General features: G+C 41.2%; 1 protein-coding gene and 1 long non-coding RNA gene across 7 annotated transcripts in view; one reads left to right on the plus strand and one right to left on the minus strand.

Annotated features, from left to right (window-relative positions):
* The window catches only part of LOC102493548 (uncharacterized), a 23,843-nt gene extending 21,964 nt beyond the window's left edge, over window positions 1-1,879 (minus strand). Inside the window, exon 1 of one of the 2 annotated variants that reach the window (XR_001369706.1) lies at window positions 1,826-1,879. This is a non-coding gene — a long non-coding RNA (uncharacterized LOC102493548). Of the gene's footprint in view, window positions 1-385; window positions 463-1,825 lie in introns of those variants that run through there. The other variant, XR_001369705.1, reaches the window with a different exon arrangement.
* CEP89 (centrosomal protein 89) overlaps window positions 1-22,029 on the plus strand; it is an 88,306-nt gene that overhangs the window by 32,946 nt on the left and 33,331 nt on the right. For 4 of the 5 annotated variants that reach the window (XM_014584006.2, XM_006167983.3, XM_014584008.2 and 1 more), the window contains exons 6-9: window positions 6,662-6,690; window positions 7,915-7,957; window positions 18,919-19,125; window positions 21,752-21,894. In XM_014584006.2, the coding sequence (XP_014439492.1) occupies window positions 6,662-6,690; window positions 7,915-7,957; window positions 18,919-19,125; window positions 21,752-21,894 (422 nt within the window). The remainder of the gene's footprint in view (window positions 1-6,661; window positions 6,691-7,914; window positions 7,958-18,918; window positions 19,126-21,751; window positions 21,895-22,029) is intronic. The other variant, XM_014584007.2, reaches the window with a different exon arrangement.

Below are 22,029 nucleotides of genomic sequence, written 5' to 3' on the forward strand. Positions count from 1 at the left end.
GGGAGGGCAGAGGGCAGGCTGGGGGCGGGGGGCAAGAAAGCACTTGCAGTGGGGTATGGTCAGATCACAGCCACTTCCTCTCAGGATTTCAGACACGCATACACATGTGTCCACCATGTTTTTCAAGCCACCAGGGCCAGGATTCCATCCATGGTTAGCCATGTGGAACCTGAGTCTCGTTAACTCCTGTGCTGTGGAGTCAGCCCAATACAGATTACTTTTGTGGAAAATGTGGCCATTGTACCTCCATACTGTGGCTAAGTTTTTTAAATTTTTGCTATAGGGTATGTGTGCTCCCTGGAGAGGGAGAGACAGAGAGAGAGGGAAGGTGAGAAATCACCCCACATGGAGATGGCCATACCGCAATCCCTTCTCCTCCACTCACCCCTCGGGCTTTTGAGCATGAACACAGACACATCCAGCCTGAGTTTTCAAGCCCCTGGGTCTGGAACTCGAGCCACGGTCGGCCATGTGGGATCTAGCTCCTAGCCACCATGCACCCTCTGGCATTAAAAAAAATAATAATAATAGTTAGAAAGAATTGAGAAAAAAGCTGGAATCAGGATCCTTTCTCTGCAGTGTCTCTCCAGTGCCCTCTACTGTCAGAGTGTATCCTGCCTAGAGGCAGAGTAGAAATGTTGCCATGAAATAAGCAAGGAAGGGTGGATTTGGAGCCTGAGGCAGTGACAGCCTACACACTTGGTGACACAAACGTGGAGGTGGTGGTTGGGAGGGGTTGTAACTTCTGCAGTGGTTCTAGATTTGTGCCCCTAGACGTTTGGGAAAACACCCCAAACCTAAATTCTAATTCCGTGGCTCTGAGCAGGACCCAGAGATCTGTCATTTTTTTTTTTTTCCCAGAATTACTTATTTAATTAGGGGACTGGCAGGTGCCATAGTGGTTAGGGGCACTGGACTCCCACAAGGCCAACCACAGTTCAAGTCCCAGACCTGGCGGCTTGCTTTCTCACTTTCTCTCTCCCCCTCTCTCTCTCACTCTGTCCTTCTCTGGTCAAATTAAAAATAAAGAAATAAATAAAGTTAAATAAATTTTTTAAAAAAGAATTATTTAATTTAATTTATTATTATTATTGATTTGCTACAGGGTACATGCCCTTAACAGAGAAAGACGCAGAGAGGGCTCGAACTACATTCAGCCATGTGGGAGTCTAAAGCCTTAACCACCACACCACCTGCTGGCCCCCTAGGTCTATATTTTTGGGGAGTCTGGTGTAGGTGGGCCAATTTTTTTTTTCTTTAATTCACCAGAGAAAGACAGACTGAGAGAGAGAAAGAACCCCTAGTGGGGCATACTCACAGCACAGTCCCTTCTCTTCTATTACTGGGGCTGGGAATTGAACCGTACAGTCAGCCATGTGAAATTAAGCTTCATTAACCACAAGGCCACATGGTTAATCTTTGGACAGTGTATCAGGAACTCTGGCTTTGACTGTCATTTCCAGCTGAGAAGAGGCTTGGCCAATTTACCCAGCCGCCCTTTAACTTAGTCTGCGAGTGTCTAGGACACACGTAAAGCACAGCACCTTCTGTCAGGGATACTCAGTGTCTAACAGCTAATGCTTTTAGCTGTGTCACTCCCTACCCCAGCGAGACTCCACCAAGAAGCCAGACACTCAGGTCAGAGCTGCCAAGTTGGTGCTCATGGGCGTCATTCCAGATCCTTTACAGACCCTCCCCCTTCTCTGACCTCACCACCCCCTCCCTCTGTTGCTTTCTCTTTCCTCTCTTTAACAGCTGCATTTGACAAAAGACTCATCTCTTCACACCTTCTCTCTCCTCTCCCCTAAATGCCTCCCCAACTCACTCCATTTTGGCTTCTTTTTCCATAACCGCCCCAGATCAGAAACGTTCCTGCTGTCGAATGCAGCGCTTGATTGGCTGGCTTCATCTTACGTCATTTTTCTGGCACGTTCCACCTGGATGACAGCTTCTACTGTCTTCAAGTACAACTCCCTACTGGCTGCCATGCCATCTCACTCCCTTGTTTTCTCCCACCCTCCTGGGCAGCCCTCTCGCATCTCCTCTGCAGACTCGTCTTCCTCTACCTGCCCGTTAAGTGTTGGGGTTCTCCGAGGCCGTTTTCTCAGAAAACTCTATTCTTGTATGCACTCGCAGCACCCCGCTGTTTCCAGTCCTGTGTATTGTGGGCTGTGCCCAGGTTTCCTCTCCCAGCCCAGACCCCTGGGAACCCCTGGTGCTGTTGGATTCTGTTCGTTTGTCTCTCAGCCAGCACGTAAACGTGTGCGTGTGGCGTGCCTGCAGTGTCTCGGCACTGCGGTAGGAGTCAAAGCAGTCTTTTCAAAACAGGAACCCGGCCCTGTCTGCTCCTTTCCCCATTGTCCCATACCGCTTCCATGGTCACCCATCACCTGTAAGACCTGTGCGGCCTGGCCCTGCCAGTGGTTCTCCAGCCACCCTGGTGTTCTTTTACTTCAATTCCGTGATACTCCCCGCTCCCACTGGACCTTCGTACGTGCTCTGCTGCCTCCCTACCATCTAACAGGGCTTATCCATAAACGTACAGAAGGGAGTGAGGTGTGCAGTTGTGTCTCATTCGACATTTTATACATTCAAGTATATCAGGAAGGAAACACCCAATTAATAACCATAGGACCCCCATAGGGAGGGGGAAGGCCCAGGAGATTATGCTCACAGGGGAGCTTTACTTTATCTGTATTATTAGAATCTCTAACTGCAAGAACATGTGCCTGTCATGTGAGTTTTCTTTCTTTCTTTTCTTTAATAATTATTTTATTTAACTTTATTTATTTTCTAATTCGACCAGAGAGGGACAGAACAAGAAAGAGTGAAAGTGAGAAAATAATTCGCCAGGTCTAGGACTCGAACTATAGTCGACCACGTGGGAGTCCAGTGCCCCTGACCACCATGCTACCTGCCAGTCCCTGAGTTTTCTTTGTATAAAGATGGGATGGTATACTTAGCATGACAGCTCATATACTAAGCATAGGATATTAATATAGGAGATTCGTATTGTTATTTTAATAGTTTACACCCTTCTCCCATATAGATAATAGACATAAGAATGGTGAGGATTCTGGAAATATTTTTAAGAAATGATAAAAAAAGAAAACAGGAGGGATCAGAAGGTGGCGTGGTAGTTAAGGCACTGGACTCCCACATACATGGCTGACCACAGTTCAAGTCCCAGACCTGGTGACTTGCTTTCTCTGTCTCTCTCTGGTGAGAACATAAGCCCTATAGCAAATTAAAAAATAATAATGATTTCTTTAAAAATTAAATAATTATTAAATAATAATAATAATAAATAAGTAAATTTTTTGTAAAGAATTATTTAATTTTATTTATTCATTTTATTTATTTATTTATTTTTATTTTGACCAGAGAGAGACATAGAGAGAGAAAGAGGGAAAGTGAGAAAGCAAGCCACCAGGTCCAGGACTCGAACCATGGTTGGCCATGTGGGAGTGTCCAGCACCCTAACCACCACGCCACCTGCTGGTCCCCATAAATAAGTAATTTTTAAAAGAATTATTTATTTTATTTTATTTCTTTTCCTTCTCCTTATTTTTTTAATTTGACCAGAGAGAGAAAAAAAAAAAAAAAAGGGAAAGTGAGAAAGCAAGCCACCAGGTCTGAAGCCACTTGAACCATGGTTGGTCATGTGAGAGTCTAGCACCTTAGCCACTGTGCTACCTGCCGGCCCCTAAATAAGTAATTCTAAAAAGAAAAGCATTAAATAGTAGTAGTAGTAATAATAATAATAATAAGTAAAACTAAATCATTTTTAAAAAGAGAAAGAAAAGAGGAGATAGGGCTGGACCCATGGCCTGATGGTTAAAGCAGCCAGGTCCCACATGGCCAGCCACATCGTTTGAATCCTAGTCCTGGTGACTTGATCTGTGGGGTGTTTTTAAAGTGTGTGTGTGTATGTGTGTGTGTGTGTGTGTCCCAGATCCTGACAGGATGGAGAAACGGAGATGAAGGGATTGCAGCATGACTAAGTGCTGTAGGGGATGCTTTCTTTCTCTTTTTCTCTGCGACTGCCTCTGGTGAGCACACATGCTCTCTGGCAAAATTAAAAAAAAATAAAGCAGGAAATAAAATATGTACATGGAGCCAATTAAACTACGTGCACATTATTAATTACCAAAGCGAATTTGGGATGATTAAAAAAATTGTGAGTTTAATCATCATTAGATTTTTTTTTCTGAAAAGTTGGTGACTATCACAGAATAAATATCATTATTTTCTTGGGTGAAATGGGTGTGTTTCCTTTTAAAAACTTTATTATGATTGGTTTAACTATATACAAAAGTAGAGAAAATAGTAGTGAACTTCCACCTACCCATCACCCAGCTTCTACAAGTAAAAATGTTTTGTCATTCTTTTCATTCAATCTCCAAGCCCCTAAACTTGATGTTGTGATAAATTTAGGGAAAATACAGAGGAGTGCATTAAGTATAAAGATAGTACGATCCGGTGTAGCACTTTAGGATTCCAAATTAAGGCTATTCTTAAAATGTTATTAAAAATGTACATTTTTTTTCTTGGATCACTTTTAATGTATGCACTTTAGAAATGTATTCAGGCTCAGCCTCTGTGGCATAGTCAGGAGCATACCAGACTACGGAGCTGCCACCAGTTCAAGTCCCCAGCCTGGTTGGCCTAAAAACATGTCGGGTGCATGCATGCATGTCCAGGATCCTGGTGGGCTGAGCTATAAGGACTGGTGGAAGAAGGTTGTGGAGTGACGGAGCCCCATGGAGGGGGCTCCTCTCTCTCACTCCCCCTGCCTCATGCCCTGGCGCGTGCTCTGTCATGAAGCTGAAAAGTAAAGAAATATATTCTGTGCCTGTCATATGCCAGAGGTGATGGAACCATAGGCCCTTGCCCTCGTATTCCGTTTGCAGAGGAGGATATGCAGGTTGCAGACTGGACAATTTCCAATAGAGACGGGCAGAAACCTGGAGAGTGGTTTAACGTCATGTCCAGTTAGGGAAGGCGGCAGGAAGAGGAGGTGTTCTGAGACTGGACTTGAAAGGACAGGGAAGGGTTTCACAGGGGATGAGTGCACACAGGTAGTCTAGGCTGCTCCAGGAAATTTGAGACCAAAAGCAATTGATTAAAAACAGATGATCAAGATGACTTTTTAGTCAAAAATAAACTTTTCAGTATTTAGCTATTCAAGAATGGGTCATTTTAATGAACCACCAAGAAGCAAATTTAGATTTTTGTTTTTTGAGAGATTTTTGCTATAGGGCACGTGCACTCACTAGAGACAGAGAGAGAGAGAGAAGGCCAGAAATTGCCCCTCAGGGCGATGGCCATGCTGCAGTCTCTTCTCCTCCATTCTCATCTTGAGATTCTGGGCACACACGCACACGTGCCTCATGTGCGTTTCAAGCTACCAGGTCCAGGATTCGAACCTCAGTCAGTCATGTGGGAGTCCAGCACCTTAATTGCCATGCCACCAGCTGGCCCCAAGTTTAGATTCTTACATATCTTTAAGCATTTTTTTTTTTATCTCTTTTCTGAATTGTGTAGTTTTTTTTTTTTTCTCTTTTTTTTCACACTTGTTTCTAACTTATTTTCAGATAACTATTTATGTTCTGCAAATCAGTAGTTGAACATTAAAAACAATGGAGATGTTCAACTTTTTATTTTAGCTAAGAGCATAGGCAAACTGGAGCTTAAGATCACCCTTTTCATGGAGTACTTGAATACCAATGTGTGAAAAATGACAACTAGGTGGGGCTGGCAGGTGGTGTGGAGGTTCAGGCACTGGACACAAGTTCTGGATCTGGTGACTTGCTTCCTCACTTTCCCTGTCTCTCTCTGGTCAAATTGAAAAATAATAATAAAAAATAAAATGATTCTTTAAAAAAATGATAACTGGGTAAGATTTGTTTTCATCTGTATCCTCGAGACAATTTGATTCAAGGAACAGCTATTTTTCTTTAATTGCCAGAGGGCATGTGCACTTGCCAGAGAGATAGAAAGAAAAGGCAGAAAGCATCCCCCAGTGGGGCGCGGTCTCGCTGCAGTCCTTTCTCCTCCATTTCTCCATCCTGTCAGGATTTTTCGGCATGCATGCACACGCAATGGTTGTGTTTTTCATACCACTGCCTGTGACTGGGACTCGAACTGCAGCCGGCCATGTAGGATCCAGCTCCCTTAAACTCTAGGCTATGGGGCCAGCCTTCAAGGAATACTGTTTTCTGATGCAGTTGAGTACTACTCATTAGCAGAGTAGGCAGAGAGGAGTCAAGGCTTGGCCCATTTGGTGAATGGCAGTAGAATTTGTGGAGAGCAGAGGGAGGAGGAGTATTGGAAAGGTGGGAAGGAGCCCAGCATGGGAAGGGCTGAGCCACATTGGAGATTTTAGAGGTTTTGCAATCATGTGAACCACCCAAGGTGCTCAGGAATGGTCACGTAGAGGGAGATGAGCCATTTGGGGTGAGGTTCCCCGCCATGTTCTGGGACCAGTTTGTCCCATGGCTTTGTGAAGTTGGTCCCTGCCCCGGGCCCTGATTAGCTCATCTGCAAAAGGTGAGTTTCTTTGACTGAATTCTCCAGAGTTGTCAAATTTCTTTATCTGTTTTTAAAATTTACCTCTCTCCTTTTTTTTCTTTTCTTTTCTTTTTTTTTTTTTATTCAGATGGTAACCACTCTTCTCTGAGTTTAAAGGTAAGATCATTTTTTTAAAAGTGATTTTTCTCAATAAACAGAATTTCTATCATAATTTTTCAACAACTTTGTGCTCGTGGGAAGATAAACCTTCCCTCAAGAGTTCTTTCTTATTAAATGTGTATTTGAAATATTTTTAAAGAATGAAGAAGCATATTTTCCATAGTTTAATAAAGAAACGAATGTATTGAAGGGTTAGAAATGACTTATATAATTTGTGGAGTGGCTAGGTAATTTTAATAACTAATTTGCAAACACAGATTAGTTCTACCCTAAGTTTTTAATTGTGCAATGGCATAGGAATTTAAAAATTAAATATTTCTTGGGAGAGTTAATGTATAACCTTATCTACTTTTTCAGCAGAAATTAGCGACTTAATATCACACTGGTGTTTAATGGAAAGAGTCACAAAAGTCAAAAGTTCAGAGCCTTCCCTTACCCCTGTTTTGGATTGATAACCAAGATCTGTGTATTTTTTTCTCTACCTTGAAATCAATATCACTACAGTTGATGGGGTCCTTTGTACAAGGGGCAGTTGGAGTATGCTTTGCACACCTGTGCTCATCCTGTGGCCAGATCATGTGCTTTAAAAATGTGAACTGACTAGAACCAGTAGGTGGCATGGTGGTTAAGGCACTGGACTCCTGCATGGCTGACCATAGTTCAAGTCCCAGATCCAGAGGCTTGAAAATCATGCCAGACACATGTGTATGCACCTAAAATCCTGAGAGGAGGATAGAGGAGAAGGGATTGCAGTGTGGCCATCCCCCATGAGAGGTGATTTCTTATTTTCCCTCTCTGTTTCTCTCTAGCGAGCACATGTACCCTGTGGCAAAAAAACCTTGGGGTGGGGGTGGGGCGAGCAATTGAATTGCTGCCTATTGCTCTTGGGACCTGCAGGTAAAGACACAGTCACTGAACTCCTGGGCAAAAAGGCAGGGAGAGAGCTCAGAAAGGCTTCCTTCACCGCCTCAGAGCCCATCCCGAGGGGAAGACCCTTAAGGTGTGAGATTCAGTTCTAAGAAACAGATAGTAAAGTTTCTAAAGCTCTTGATAAAACAAGCTAAGAACTACAAAAACTAAACTGAAGGGGAAAATATATGCTTGTGTACCTGCTGTGTAGCCTAAGGACTCTAGCTGTGTGTCGTTGACCTAATTAATACACTTGTAGGAGGTGCTAAGACCCTTCATTCATTCATTCCTCATATATTTTTTATTCCCTAGGATGAAAGCCCTCCCTTATGTGAAAAACCTCCACTTTGCCCAGGTATTTGCCTTTCGAATTTCATTATGATTGAAAAGCGTATTGTTTTGGAGAATACCCAGAATAATCTCATCTGGAGATAAAAGGCACTTTTCCTTGCCCTGTACAGGCTGTTGCGTCTGTCCCCTACGAAGTGACTTAAAAAAAAAACATTGTGGAAACAGGGAATTAAAGTATGAGTTTATTTTGGTACAAAAATAATTTCAATCCATGCATATTTTTTTCTTATCTATTTCTTTTCTTGAATGAGAAAGACTGACAGAGAGGAGAGATAGACAAGACCTCCAACAGGGTCTTGATACTGATCTATCTTCAGCCTCAGCCAGGCCTGGATCATGGGTACTTGCACTCAGGGAGATCTCAAGTTTTGAACCAGGAACCGTGTGGGATTGCCTTGCAGAATGCTGTGTTTGATTGACTTGCCACTATTTGGCTACCTTGCATAGTTTTTTCATAATATTCATTTTCCATGAAATTTTCTTTTTAAAAAATTTTTTAAAAATAATTATTTATTTACTTTTACTTATTCATTCATATTTTATTTTATTTTATTTATTCTTTTTAGAAATTTGATTAGAGAGAGAACAAAGGAAAGTGAGAAAGTGAAAGTAAGCCACCAGGTCCGGGACTTAAACCGTGGTCGACCACGTGAGTGTCCAGCACCTTAACCATTATGCCATCTGCTGGTCCCTAACATTTTTTTTTAAGAGAGATTTTTGCAGAGGGCATGTGTGCTCATCAGAGAGACAGAGACAAAGCAAGAAATCACCCTCTCAGGGGAGGATGGCCACATCACAATCCCTTCTTCATTCTCCTCTTTGGATTTTGGACTCGCATACAAATGCACCCAGTGTGAGTTTTTTGTTTTGTGTGTGTGTGTGTGTGTGTTTTAATTTATTTACATTTAATCATATGTCTTGACAGTATACATTTTCTTTGCCAACACAAATACCATGCATGTCAGTCAAGACAAAGATATTACTACATACATTATCATTGGCAAATAGCTTCTCATTTTTTGTCATTTAAACATACTTTTACCAGTTTTTTCTTTTCCCTTTCCCCTCCCTCCCTTCCATACTAAGCTTTTTTTTTCCCACACTTTATTGATTCACAAAAGATATTAAAGTATGGGCAAAGCTAGAATCTAGTGAGAAATGTATTGTAATTTTCCTCTGAAACATTCTTTTTTCTCTCCATTCCCCCTTTTACTAAAGAGAGTAAAACTTATTTGCAAAAAAAAAATTAGGTTAATCTCAATTTGGTCTGTTGTTTACACAAAGCCCCATAAGAACTCAATTTTTGATGCAAGGCAACAGATACTATTGTATTATTGAACTTATGCAAAGAACCATTCTGCCATGAAATAAGAATGTTCACAAATATTTTCCAATTGCAAAGGGGTCAGTAAGGGAGAAAAGTTTATATTTCAATTAAAACATTTTTTAAAACAAATTGCTGAACCTATCAACAACTTAAAATAAAGCAAAAATCCTTAAATCTGCAAGACAAAGCACAGAAGAAAATCAGTAATGTTTTAGAAGAAAGTCAGAATTCTATTTCACTGGTTCAATCTTATGTAATCTCTTTTGTTGAATTTGCAGTGTTACTGTGGTCTGAACTTTCCATTAACATTCAACATTATTATTGATATTTTAGAACTTGTCCCTACCATGAAGTTGGCCTTTTTCTTGATCATTTCTTGTTCTCTTATTTGTCTGTCTATCTTTAATTTTCCTGGTATAGTACTTCCTTCAGAACTTCTTGAAGAGCTGGTCTGGTATTGGTAACTTCTTTCAGGTTTTGTTTGAGAATGTTTTTATCTTTTCTTCCCGTATGAAGGATAATTTTGCTGGATATAATATTTTTGGTTGAAATTGTTTTTCACTTAACACTTTGAATATATTTTCCCATTCTTTCCTTGTTTGCGTTGTTTCCGACAAGAAGTCCAATGTTAGCCTGATGGGATATCCTTTGAAAATAACTTGACTTTTTTCTCTTCCCAATTTTTGTATCTTGTCTCTCTCTGTGGTTTTGGTCAATCTGGCTATGATGTGCCTTAGAGAAGATCTTCCTGAGTTGATTCTATGTGGGGTCCTTTGTATTTCTTGGATCTGGATATTTGAATGCCTCTCTAGATTTGGAAAGTTTTCTTCTAGGTTTTCATGGAATAGATAATCAATGTCCTGACTATTTTCTTCTCCTTCTAGAATACCAATTATCCCGTGTTTGGGCATCTAATGGTATCTAGTATTACTCGTATATTATTCTCACTTTTTTTTTGGTTATTTTCTCATTTTGGTGAATTTTTCTAGGTCAGAAGTTCTGCCTTCTACATCTGAGATTTGATCTTCTGTATGATCTAATCTGCTTGTAATCCTATCAAGGGAGATTTTGATTTCTTATATTACAACCTTCATCTCTAACAGTTCCCTTCTTTTTTATGGTTTGTATTTCCTCTTTCAGGTCGTGCAAGACTTCCTCCTGGAACTTTTCTCCTGCATTTTCTGGAGTTTAGTATCTCTCTTCTCTTCCATCTCTGTTAGCTTTGTCACTATGAATATTCTAAATTCTTTTTTTTTTTTTTGAGAGGTTTTTGCTATAGGGCGCATGCGCTTGCCAGAAAGACAGAGAGAAACAGAGAGACAGAAAGTGAGAAATCACCCCCCCCCAGGGGGGATGGCCATACCACAATCCCTTCTCCTCCATTCTCCCCTCAGGATCTTGGGCATGTGGCATGAGTTTAAGCCACCAGGTCCGGAACTTGAACTGTGGTCGACTACATGGGAATTCATCAACATAGCCATTACGCTAACTGCTGGTCCCTGAATATCCTACATTCTTTATCTAATAGTTCCATGAGTTCCTTTGTACTATCTGTGGATGATGAAGGGCTGTTCTTTCCCCTTGGGGGAGAGGTATTTTCTTGATTTCCCATATTTCTTGTGCCTCTGTGGTGGTTTCTGGTCATCTGATGGATTATACAGTACTTCCTACCTCCTTGGAGTTAATTCTAAGTGTTAGAGGCGTGCAAAAGGAGATGACCTGCAACATTTCTGCAGTTCCATTTCCCTGATCCTCACCAAGCAACCTGTACTTTTGTCAGCAGAACTGGATATTACAAAGTTCTCACAGTTTCAAGGGAATAGGTGCACCTGGGCTGAGCTGCATGGTTTCAACTAAGAAGTGTGTGGGAGGAGATGAGCCGCACTTACTGTAGCTTCTCACTTCGCAGACTCTTTTCTCTGATTTTTAGTCTTTTGGTGGTATATTCACTTTTGGCTAATCTGTTAGAGACTTTTGCTACTGAAAGCTAATGTGCTTCGGTTTATACTGTGAGGTGGTTCTATGCCTATTTCTCCTCTACTAGTATGTTTTTCAACACGCTATCCACAGAAAGGAATTTGAATTTAGATTTATAAAGATGAGGTTCTCACTTTCTCCAGCAGTTCAATGGGATTGAGTTTTCTATGACCCTAAAAGTATTCAGATGTTTCACTATGGTACATCTAGACCTACCTAGACACTCAACGTGTGGAAGGTGAGAAAGTCAGGTAGAAGAAAGGAAACAAAGAGAAAAATTTTAAAAATGAAAAGGGAAAATATTTTTTTTAAAAAAAGGAGAACTGGATGACAGGCTACCACACCACATAAAATGGGTTTTTTAAAAAAAAGGCAGAAAAATGAGAACTGTGCAGCGAAAGGGGCAAGACTAGTCCCACCTCAGATGCACATGGATTCTGAAATTAGCAAGAAAAAGGAGAGGTCAGAGATAAGAAACAGTACCTACAGATTTTTAAAAACTTTATATATATATTTAATGTTTCTCTTTTACATATATATATATATATATATATATATATATACACACACACACACACACACACACACACCGGCTTTACCTTAGTCTCCAATAGGTGTACAGTTACAAAAGTCTGAAGAGGCCTTTCTGAGTTACGGGCATGGGAAATCATCACACCTCATACCCTTTCCTCCATTTTTCCCTCCTGTAGGGATCTTGAGCATACATGTACGTGTGACTGATGTGTTCCTAAAGCTGCTGGATCTGTGCTATTCATGCATTGGGGTTTGGTAGATTCCTACAAATATATTTTCCTGAATCAGAGTAGAAGTGCCATTTTAACCTTTATATTTTAGGTCACATTACCTACCCTCTGAAATTGACCATACCATCTCATTTTACTAATACTTTTTTCATCTCCATATTCCTTACCATTCTGGGTATTTTAGTCATCTTACCTTAGCAGAAAATTATGTGTTTTTCAAACAAATATCATATAATTGGAATTATAAAATATATATACATTAAAATTGGTTTCTTTTACTTACTCATATGTATTTGGGTTTCTCATAGCTTGATAGTTTTGTTTTTTTGTTTTGTTTTTGGAGAGGTTTCTCCTATAGGGTGTGTGCACTCACCTCGCCAGAAAGACAGAGACAGAAAGCGAGAAGTCACCCTCCAAGGGGATGGCCACACCTCAATCCCTCCTCCTCCATTCTCCTCTTAGGATCTTGGGTACACACGTACACACGCCCGGCATGAGTTTAAGCCACTGTGTCTGGTACTTGAATTGCAGTCGACTACATGGGAGTCTGCTGACATAGCCATTACTCCAACTGCTGGTCCTAGTTTATCTTTTTTTATGCTAAGTAATATTCTGTTTTCTGGATGTGCCACAGTCTATTTACCAAAAGACATATTTGTTGACTCTAAGTTTTGGCAATTATAAATAAAGCTGCTATACATATCCATGTGATAATTTTTGTACAGATATAGATTTTCAGTTCCTTGGGAAAATACCAAAGAGATGGTTAACTTTTCGAATTACACTTTCAAATATAATATGTTAGTGGCAGTAATGAGTTGGGTCAAATTGTCTTTTCAGCCACGCAAAATATTGTCATTTCCCCCTTAGTTCATAGAGACATTAAAGTTAGTGAATATATTTTTCTCCATTTTCTGTTAGCATTGAGCAAATCAGTGAAAGAAGTAGAGACTGAAACTTTCAGACAGATCTTTATTCAAATACTAACGGTCTTCTAAAGTAATTTTTAACATGAATGTATTTAATTACCTTTTCAATAGATTCCTCAACTAATTTTTTCATTTGTTTGTTTGTTTTCCAAAGGACATGTGTACTCACTGGAGACAGAGAGACAGAGAAGGACTGTGAGAAATCACTCCCTCTCCACTCGGGGTATGGTCATGCCTCAACCTTGTCTCTATTCTCCTGGGTTTTTGGACACACATGCAAATGCACCCAGTGCAATTTTCAAGCCTCCAAGTCCAGGACTGGAATTGCAGTTGGTCTACAGTAAAAAAGAAAAGATTAATAATTGATATGAAAAGGATGCGTGCTGAAAAAAATTAACAAATAAAGCAAAAAGAGAATTTTAAAACAAGATATAAAGCTATACTTATCAATTCAATGCTAGCATTAGAGAGTATATTTGAATCTATTGAAAATTAAATCAGAGTTATAGAGGACAAAAATGAAAATATTTCAGAATTCATTAGAAAAGAGATGAAATTAAATCTTGATGGTATACACTGAAGAGAAAGAATAATAGTCTAATATATAGAGAACCAGCATTTCTGAGAAAGAGAAGAGAACAAGTTAAACAGGAGCAATAATTTAAATGTGATAGACAAAATCTTTCCTTCATGCATCCAGTCATAATTTTGCAGATTAAAATGATCTACAAGTACATATAGGAAAATAAGATTTATTTGCACATTTAACTGGGTATGTTTTTGACTTTGAAGCATAAGGGAGATGACTACAAGCTCTGTTCTTGTTATTTTTCTTCCAAAACAAAGTATTTCAAAACCTGAAATAATAGCCATTGTGTTAAGCTCACAGAATCTATGGGTCAAGAGTTCAGAAATGTCTTAGTGAGCATAAAGCGAGAGACAAAATAAATCCAACAGTTAAAGACATAATTGTATTCGAGCTTTTTCGAAGGGGAAAATGCTCATTAATGAGGCCCATCTCAGAGAACAGAAAGGGGGCCTGGTTTGATAGAGGCAGGACTGTTCTCCAGAGTTCTACAGGACTCAGAGAAGGTCTCCTATCAAAGATGAGGGCAGAGTGGTCCTTTGTGCCTTGCTGTTTCCTGACACACAGAGAGTGGAAGGATTTCTCTAATGTCACTAATTTTGGGAAATACCAGGCTCTGATAAAGTTCAACATGGTCAATGGCTTATTTCTGCCCCATAGTATGTGGGAACTTAGCTGAGAATGTTTGATGTCTGGAGGTGACTGTGGCTGCAAGCTGGAATCTCTGACATCTGTATTCACTTGTCCACTGCTTTGGTTGGGGTAACTTGCCCGGGTCTATGAAGTTTGACTTCCTGACAGCCTGATGACCCAGGATGGCCAGATTTGTTACATAGCAGTTCAAGGACCCAAGTGTGAAGTTTTCAAGTCAACTGAGTGGAGGAGACTGCAGTTCCATTCCCTCATTACCCCGTCCTGGCAGCTACAGACATCACTCTCACAGTGTCTTCATGGTCCAGGCAGCCGCAAATGATTAGATCCTAGGTGAGGAGAATGAGTTACTCAGCTTCCAAGTTAAAGAGTGTGAAAGAATTCATAGCCTTTAAAAATGTATCCAATACCATGGGCCAACATATGGCATGGAGGTTATGGTGCCTCAATCCAATATGGCTGACTTCATGGTTTGAGTCCCAGACCCAGCAGCTTGAAAATCACTCTGGGTGCATGTGTGTGTGTGTGCCTAAAATCCCAACAGGAGAATAAAGGAGAAACAGGGAGAGGATGTCTCACTTCCCTCTGCTCTCTATCTCTCTGTCGCATGAGTACATATGCTCTATGGCAAACTAAAAAAAAAATCAAAACCAGCACTCTGCATATAAATTATTTATATCGTGATATATTCGTTCTCTTTCCTGAAATCCCAAAGTCTCATCAAACTGCAGCACCAACTCAGTCTATGAGCTGACCATCTAAGCTAGGTGCCGGTGTGGATGAGCCTCCTCTGGTGCAGGTCTTCTCTGTGGTTCCTCAGTCTGAAGACCTGTGAGTCAAGAACAAGTTATCCTTCACAAACCAAGCAGACAAGTGATACTGGAGCAGGTATGAGGTAACTATGGACATCACCATTTGAAAAGAGTCATGGGAGACATGCAAAGGGGTCACCACTCACAGCAATTGTGACCTTGAGCTGTGTGTCTATTGTTGGTTCTCTCATTAGGGCTGCTCTGTACTATTCCCTGTGGGACATTTTAATACTCAGCATTCTTCACAGAAGCAGAACCAATTGGATGGATGTACACACACACACACACACACACACACACACATGCATACATGTATATAAATGAGAAAAATTTGGAGAGAAAAGGAGACGGAGAGAGAAAGAGACAGAGACAAAAAGAAGGCAGAGACCACCCTACCTGGCTTTTCACTGGCTGTTGGGCTGGAAGGAGAGGTATAGGGCAGAGACTTTCTGGTTAAAGAGGCAGGGCTAGGCCTACTTCAGATGTACGTGGATTCTGGCTTTTCTCTGGCTCTTGGGCCCCGGTGTGAGTTTTAAGTCACCGGATTCAGGACTTGAACTGTGGTCGACTATGTGGGAGTCCAGTGATGTAACCATTATACCATCTGTTGGTCCCCCATGAAATTTTCAAAGACCCCTTGTGTTATTAGAATTGGGAAGAGGTTTTAGTTGTTGGACTTCTGCCCTTACCTCAACAGAGAGGATCCAAACATTGGGTGATGGTGAAATGTGGGTGGCAGGGTCTTCAAAAAGTTAGTGGAAAATATGTATTATGAAAGAACTATGTATTTCCATTTTTTTTCTGTATCCAGAGAAACTTACTTTAATTCTATTTGTCCATGAATGTTTTGAAGTCCCTTTGTATGTCTGTCCATGTGGGATGTGCCCAGATTCTGGGGGTGGGGTCAGGGTAGGCCTTGAGGATGTGCTCATATCCTGGGGAGGGCATATGCAAATGAGAGCTCCTCTCAGGGGCTGAAGGCAGAGTGAGAGTTCTACACATGCTTGACGATTATGCTCTCTGTAGAGTCTGTAGAGTTTCAGTAGCTTCCAAAGTGGATTTTGCCATTTTTGTCTGTTATATCTCTTATCACTAGTCTGAAAATCCTATTTTAAGCTGTCCTCCATGTTAGGTTGACTTTTCATCCTTTCTACCTCAGTGTTGTTGTATTCTGGGAGATTTCTGGGGCTCTCACATCTAGCCTATAGGTTCATTCATCATCATATTTGGCTGTACATCCCATCTTTTGAATTACTGGTATTAATCAAAATGTTAATTCTGTCATTCCGTGAGATATTGACTAGTATCTCTCTGAGAATCTTTGGAGAGGTTTTCGCTATAGGGCGCGTGCGCTCGCCAGACAGACAGAGAGAGACATAGAGACAGAAAGCGAGAAATCACCCCCCAGGGGGGATGGTCATGCCGCAATCCCTTCTCCTCCATTCTCCTCTCGGGATCTTGGGCATGCACGCACACGCTCCCGGCGTGAGTTTTAAGCCACCGGGTCCAGGACGTGAACCGCGGTTGACTACGTGGGAGTTCAGCGACATAGCCATTACTCTAACTGCTGGTCCCTCTCTCTGAGAATCTTAAATATTCATTCTGGTCTTGATGTTTCTGCTACACTTTCCTCTCATTTAACTTTGGTGCTTCTTTGACTCAGATGTTTGGTGGTTCTTGGGGTATTTCTCCCATGCTTGTCTCTAACTGGACACCTATCAGTTCTTTCCAGGCCACGTCATGTCCTCCCATCCACCAAGGCAAGGCATATCTCTGGAGTCACCCTGACTTTTGGAGCTGACCTCTCCTGACATGTTTTAGCCTCTGGCTTCCATCCTCAGTCTGATCTCCATTCTTTTCACTCTGGAATCTGTCTTTGTTCCTTTTGTGTGTTTTTTTTTTTTCCTCTTTTTTTTGGAGAGGTTTTTGCTATAGGGCGCATGCACTCGCCAGAAAGACAGAGAGAGACATAGAGACAGAAAGCGAGAAATCACCCCTCGGGGGGATGGCCACGCCGCAATCCCTTCTCCTCCATTTTCCTCTTGAGATCTTGGACCCGCACGCACACGTGCCTGGCGTGAGTTTAAGCCACCGGGTCCGAGACTCAAACCGCAGTCGACTACGTGGGAGTCCAGCGACAGCCATTACGCTAACTGCTGGTCCCCCTTTTGTGTTTTCACATGTAGCTGTTGAGTGACCATTTCTGAGCCTCACTTTTCATATTCTGGGGTTGGGGGAGGCTGCTGAGTCTGCCATGGTAGCTCTGCTTCTGCCTCTGGCCGGGGCTCTCATGGGATTCTCCCTCCCTTTGGCCTCTCTGAGCACAACTCCCCGTGGAATACCACCCCGGGTTTTCCTCCAGCCTATCTTTCTGTTCCCTCTGCAGTTTCTTTGTGACGTCTTGCTTTCCCCTCTCCCCAGTGCCTTCAAGTACTGCCCACATGCTGGCCTCTCCTCAGCCTCTCTCCAGCCAGGGCTGTCCTGGGTGTATATCCCCACCCGAGTTTGCTTTTGCTCCTCCTCTAGGCCCCACACCTACTCTCTCTCATGTTTCTTGTTCTATCCCAAACACAGACATTGGCAGTCACTCTTGTTTTTGTTTTGTTTCCAAAGTTTATTTCTTGGGCTGGCTGCATGGTGTGGGAGTTAGGCACTGCACAGAGGAAGTCAGATCCACCTGGCTGACCAGGGTTCAAATCCTGCCCTGTTGGTCTCACACCAGGCTTCTGTATGCATACGCAGGATTCAGCGGGATAGAGAATTACAGGAATGGGGATTGTGCCATGACTGGGCCCTGTTGGGGGTGCTTTCTCATGTACATACACAACTCTCTATCATGAATTGTTTTAAATTCCTGCTTCATAAAAGAGACACTAAGGGACCAGCAGTTGGTGTAATGGCTATGTCACTGGACTTCCATGTAGTCGACTGCAGTTCGAGTCCCGGACCCGGTGGCTTAAACTCACACTGGGCGCGTGTGCGTGCGTGCCCAAGATCCCGAGTGGAGAATGGAGGAGAAGGGATTGTGGCATGGCCATCCCCCCCAGGGGGTGATTTCTCACTTTCTGTCTCTCTGTCTCTGTCTTTCTGACGAGCACACGTACCCTATTATAGCAAAAACCTCTCCAAAACAAAGAGACACAGGAAAAGAGAGAAAGACAAGCGCTTTCAACAAGGCCTTCCTGAGCCCTCCCAGCCAGCCAGGATCCTACCCGTGACCACTCAGTGTGTACAGGTTGACCAGGGAGCCAGCCTTCTGTGTGGATCCTTCTTTGCTTGGGCAACGTATCACTGCTGTCCCCTAAGCGGCCCTTGACACTGCCCACAGCAGTCAATGGAGTCCCTCCTGCTGGCCTCAGTAACTTATATGAGAATAGAGCCCCTTGATTTTCACACCAGTGTCTAAAAGCCTTTTCGTCTCCTGGTGGTCTGCAGGGGAACACTCCACTCTGCAGTCACAATACGCAAGAGCATCCTTGGCTCCCAGCCCTGCTCCCCACCCCTTACAGACCACTGGCCTTTCTAGGGCCTGAAGAACAGAGCATGAAGTAGTTGCTCGTGAATTTTTTGGAATAAAATCTCCTATCATGTTGATAGAAAGTGGTAAATATCAAAATTTTTTTTGGAGAGAGATTTTTGCTATAGGACACATGTGCTTGCTGGAGAGACAGAGAGACAGAAAACGAGAAATCATCCCCTAGGGGGGGGAATGGCCACGCTCCAGTCTCTCCTCCTCCTTTCTCTTCTCAGGATTTTGGGTACACATGTGCATGCACCTGGTTTAAGTTTTAAGCCGCCAGGTCCAGGACTCAAACCACAGTTGACTGTATGGGAGTCCAGTGACATAACCATTATACCATCTTTGGTCCCTGAATTAATATTTTTAATGTTTTCCCCTGTACCTTTTCATATGTAATAGATAGAACACGTCAAAGATGTATGGAATTTGCAAAAAAATTTGAGGATGTAAAAGAAGAAAATTTCCAACTAAACTATGCAAACCAAATCCTAACCCTTGAACTAAATGTAATAAAAAGAACAATGAAAGAACTACAATTAAAACTTAAGAGAATGGAAAAAGAGAATGGAAGGCTGAAAAAGGCGGAGAAGGCATCGTCTCAGGAAGGTAGGGACTAAAGGAATAAACAAGACTGTATTTTATTATTTAGAGAGCTAGAATTTTATGTTATGATATTTATGTTGTTGATATGTAATCTTGTAACACTGAAGTTTTTCTCATTAATATCCTTATGCTTACTGAAATTCAATTTTATCTGCTATATCGTTATTATTGTTATGCTAAAAATTCCCCATATGCCTTTTGCAACTTGATACTTAGCCTAGTATTTTGCCTATATTTTTAAATCAGTTTTTATTCCTACGAGCACCAAATCAAAGTGCCTTTTGGGCCAGCTCTATGGTGTGGTGGTTAAGGCATCCAGATCCCACATAGCTGACCATACAGTTCAAGTCCCAGACCCGGTGGGTTAAGAAACACTCCCGGTGCGTGTGCATGTCCAGAATTCTAAAAGGAGGGAGAAGTGGAGGAGGGATTGTGCTTCTTTCACTACTTACTTACCAATGATGAGAATTATATTTTTCTTGCTAATTCGATAGGCAAAAATAAGGAAAGAAATCCCATTTTAACTTATATTTCTTTTATTATTGATGAGCTTGAATTTTTTTTCTTGTCTTTGCAGATCATTTTTTTTTTCTCTTTCATAAATTTACCCTCTTTAAATTGAGACACTTGACTTTTCCTTATGGATATGTAGTAACTCTTTACACATTAAGGATTTCAGCCCCCTCCTCCCCTCCTTTTTTTTAAAAAAAGATTTTTACCATAGGAGACAGAGACAGGAAAAGTGAGAAGTCACTCCCCAGAGGGGGTGGCCACCTCACAGTCCCTTCTCCTCCATTCTCCTCATAGGATTCTGGACATGCATGCACGCACACCCAGTGTGTTTTTCAAGTCGCCAGGTCTGGGACTTAAACTGTGGGGTCGGCCGCGTGGGATCCTGCGCCTTCACCACACCACCTGTTGGCCCAGGATGTTAGTCCTTTATAATGTGTAATAGTTTTAGTTTGTTGACAATTGAGCTAAATCTGTAAATTTTTAAAAGAATTATTTTATGTAACATTTATTTATTTATTTATTGTTAATTTGACCAGGGAAGGACAACGTGAGAGGGGAAAGTGAGAAAGCAAGCTGCCAGGTCCAGGACTCAAACTGTGGTCAGCAGTGTGGGAGTCCACCACCCTTAAGCACCACGTCACCTGCTGGTCCTATAAGATGCTTTTAACATTTCAAGTGTCTTTTTTTAACTCTAAAGTTATATAACTATTCACCAATATTTTCTCTACACCTTTTTCTATTTATGTAAGACTAATATTATGGCCTTAAGTAAGGCAGCGTAGTTTTTTTTTTCGTATACATCCTGTGTGTTTCTTGTCTTGGGCACATTTATTTCTAGATACTTCATGCTGTTACTTTTTGTGATCTATTTTTTATTATATTTTCTTTTTTCTTAAAGAATTATTTATTATTATTATTATTGTTAATTATATTTTCTGATAGAGCATTACTATTATTTGGAAAGGTTGTTCTAACAAACTTTCCCCTTTATGTGATTTTTTTAAAGAGGTTTTTGCTATAGAGTTATGTGTACTTGCTGGAGAGATAGAGATAGAAAGTGAGAAAGGTCATTGAATGCCTTATACAAAGAGTGAAACAATCAGGAATTCTTATGGCAGGGATATACTGGCACCCCAACAAAGTTATGGGGTGCAGGTTTAACCTGGTTGCAAAGACAGAATTTTGAGGGACATAGATGAATTCTGACTCAGAATAGACAGTGTGCTTCAGTTCTAGAAGAGTAAGAGCACATGACACATTCAAGGAGCAAGCCTAAGAAGAGGGAGAGAGTAGTCAAGACCAGGGAGACTCAGAGGGTGTAAATGGCAACAGGTGGTGAGCTAAAATGTAGGCCTGGGAACCTCCAGCCATGTTCTCTTGTATGAGATGACCATGGGGTAGCATAGCCAGTGTCAGTGACCCCAGACCAAGATGCAATGTCCCTTATGCCACACTTTGGAAAAGCAGAGTTCAATCAATTGTTTTCTTTTTATCTACAACATGCAAAACAAGTGTTATCTTAATGTTCTTGCCTTTCTCGTTTACATTGCCAGAGGATGCACTCACCAGAGGGAGACTCGAAGAAAATGATTATTTATTTAATAACATTTATTACTATTTGTTATAGGGCACATGTACTCACCAAAGAGAGACAGAGAGAGAGAGGGAAAGTGAGAAAGCTAGCTGCCAGGTCCGGAACTCAAACCATAGTCTGTCTTGTGGAAGTCCAGCACCTTAATCACCATGCTACCTTCTGGCCCTTCTGGGTGATTTTTAGGACATATATTTTTGTATCATCTGAAATGATAAGTAAACCTTTCCTACTTAATTATTGAGTTACTGGACAAGTTATGACACATTTTTGCATAGAAAAATAAAAAGAATACATCATGACTTTCCTGATGACCCAATATTTTCTTGTTAATTTAAAAACTTCCCAAACAATGTTGATTGTCCATTGTTAAACTTTGTAACTTATTCAATGTGTGTGTATAACATTCTATAAGCATAAAAGGTTAAAAAAAGAAGTACATAATTAGCAAAAGATTATATAAAATCTTGATAAATTTGATATGATTTCTTATAGTATAATATTAGATTGATTTTTTTTCACTAGTTCCTGCACCTGAATTATCTTATCTAAGAAGACAAGCTCAAGAACTGGTGGATGAAAATGATGGGTTGAAAATGACTGTCCATCGTTTGAATGTAGAACTGAGTCGATATCAAACAAAATTCAGGCATTTGACTGAGGAAGAGGTAATGTTTCTAATTACAAAAAATCAGACTTTTTTTTTGTGCTCTGGCAGGTGTTCTTGCCAGAGACAGACAGACAAAGAGGAAAAAAGAAAAATCACTCCCCAGAGGGAATGGCCACACTGTACTCCCTTCTTC

The sequence above is a fragment of the Tupaia chinensis genome, unplaced genomic scaffold (genome assembly GCF_000334495.1).
Source record: "Tupaia chinensis unplaced genomic scaffold, TupChi_1.0 Scaffold145396_1, whole genome shotgun sequence".
Taxonomy (NCBI): Eukaryota; Metazoa; Chordata; class Mammalia; order Scandentia; family Tupaiidae; genus Tupaia; species Tupaia belangeri.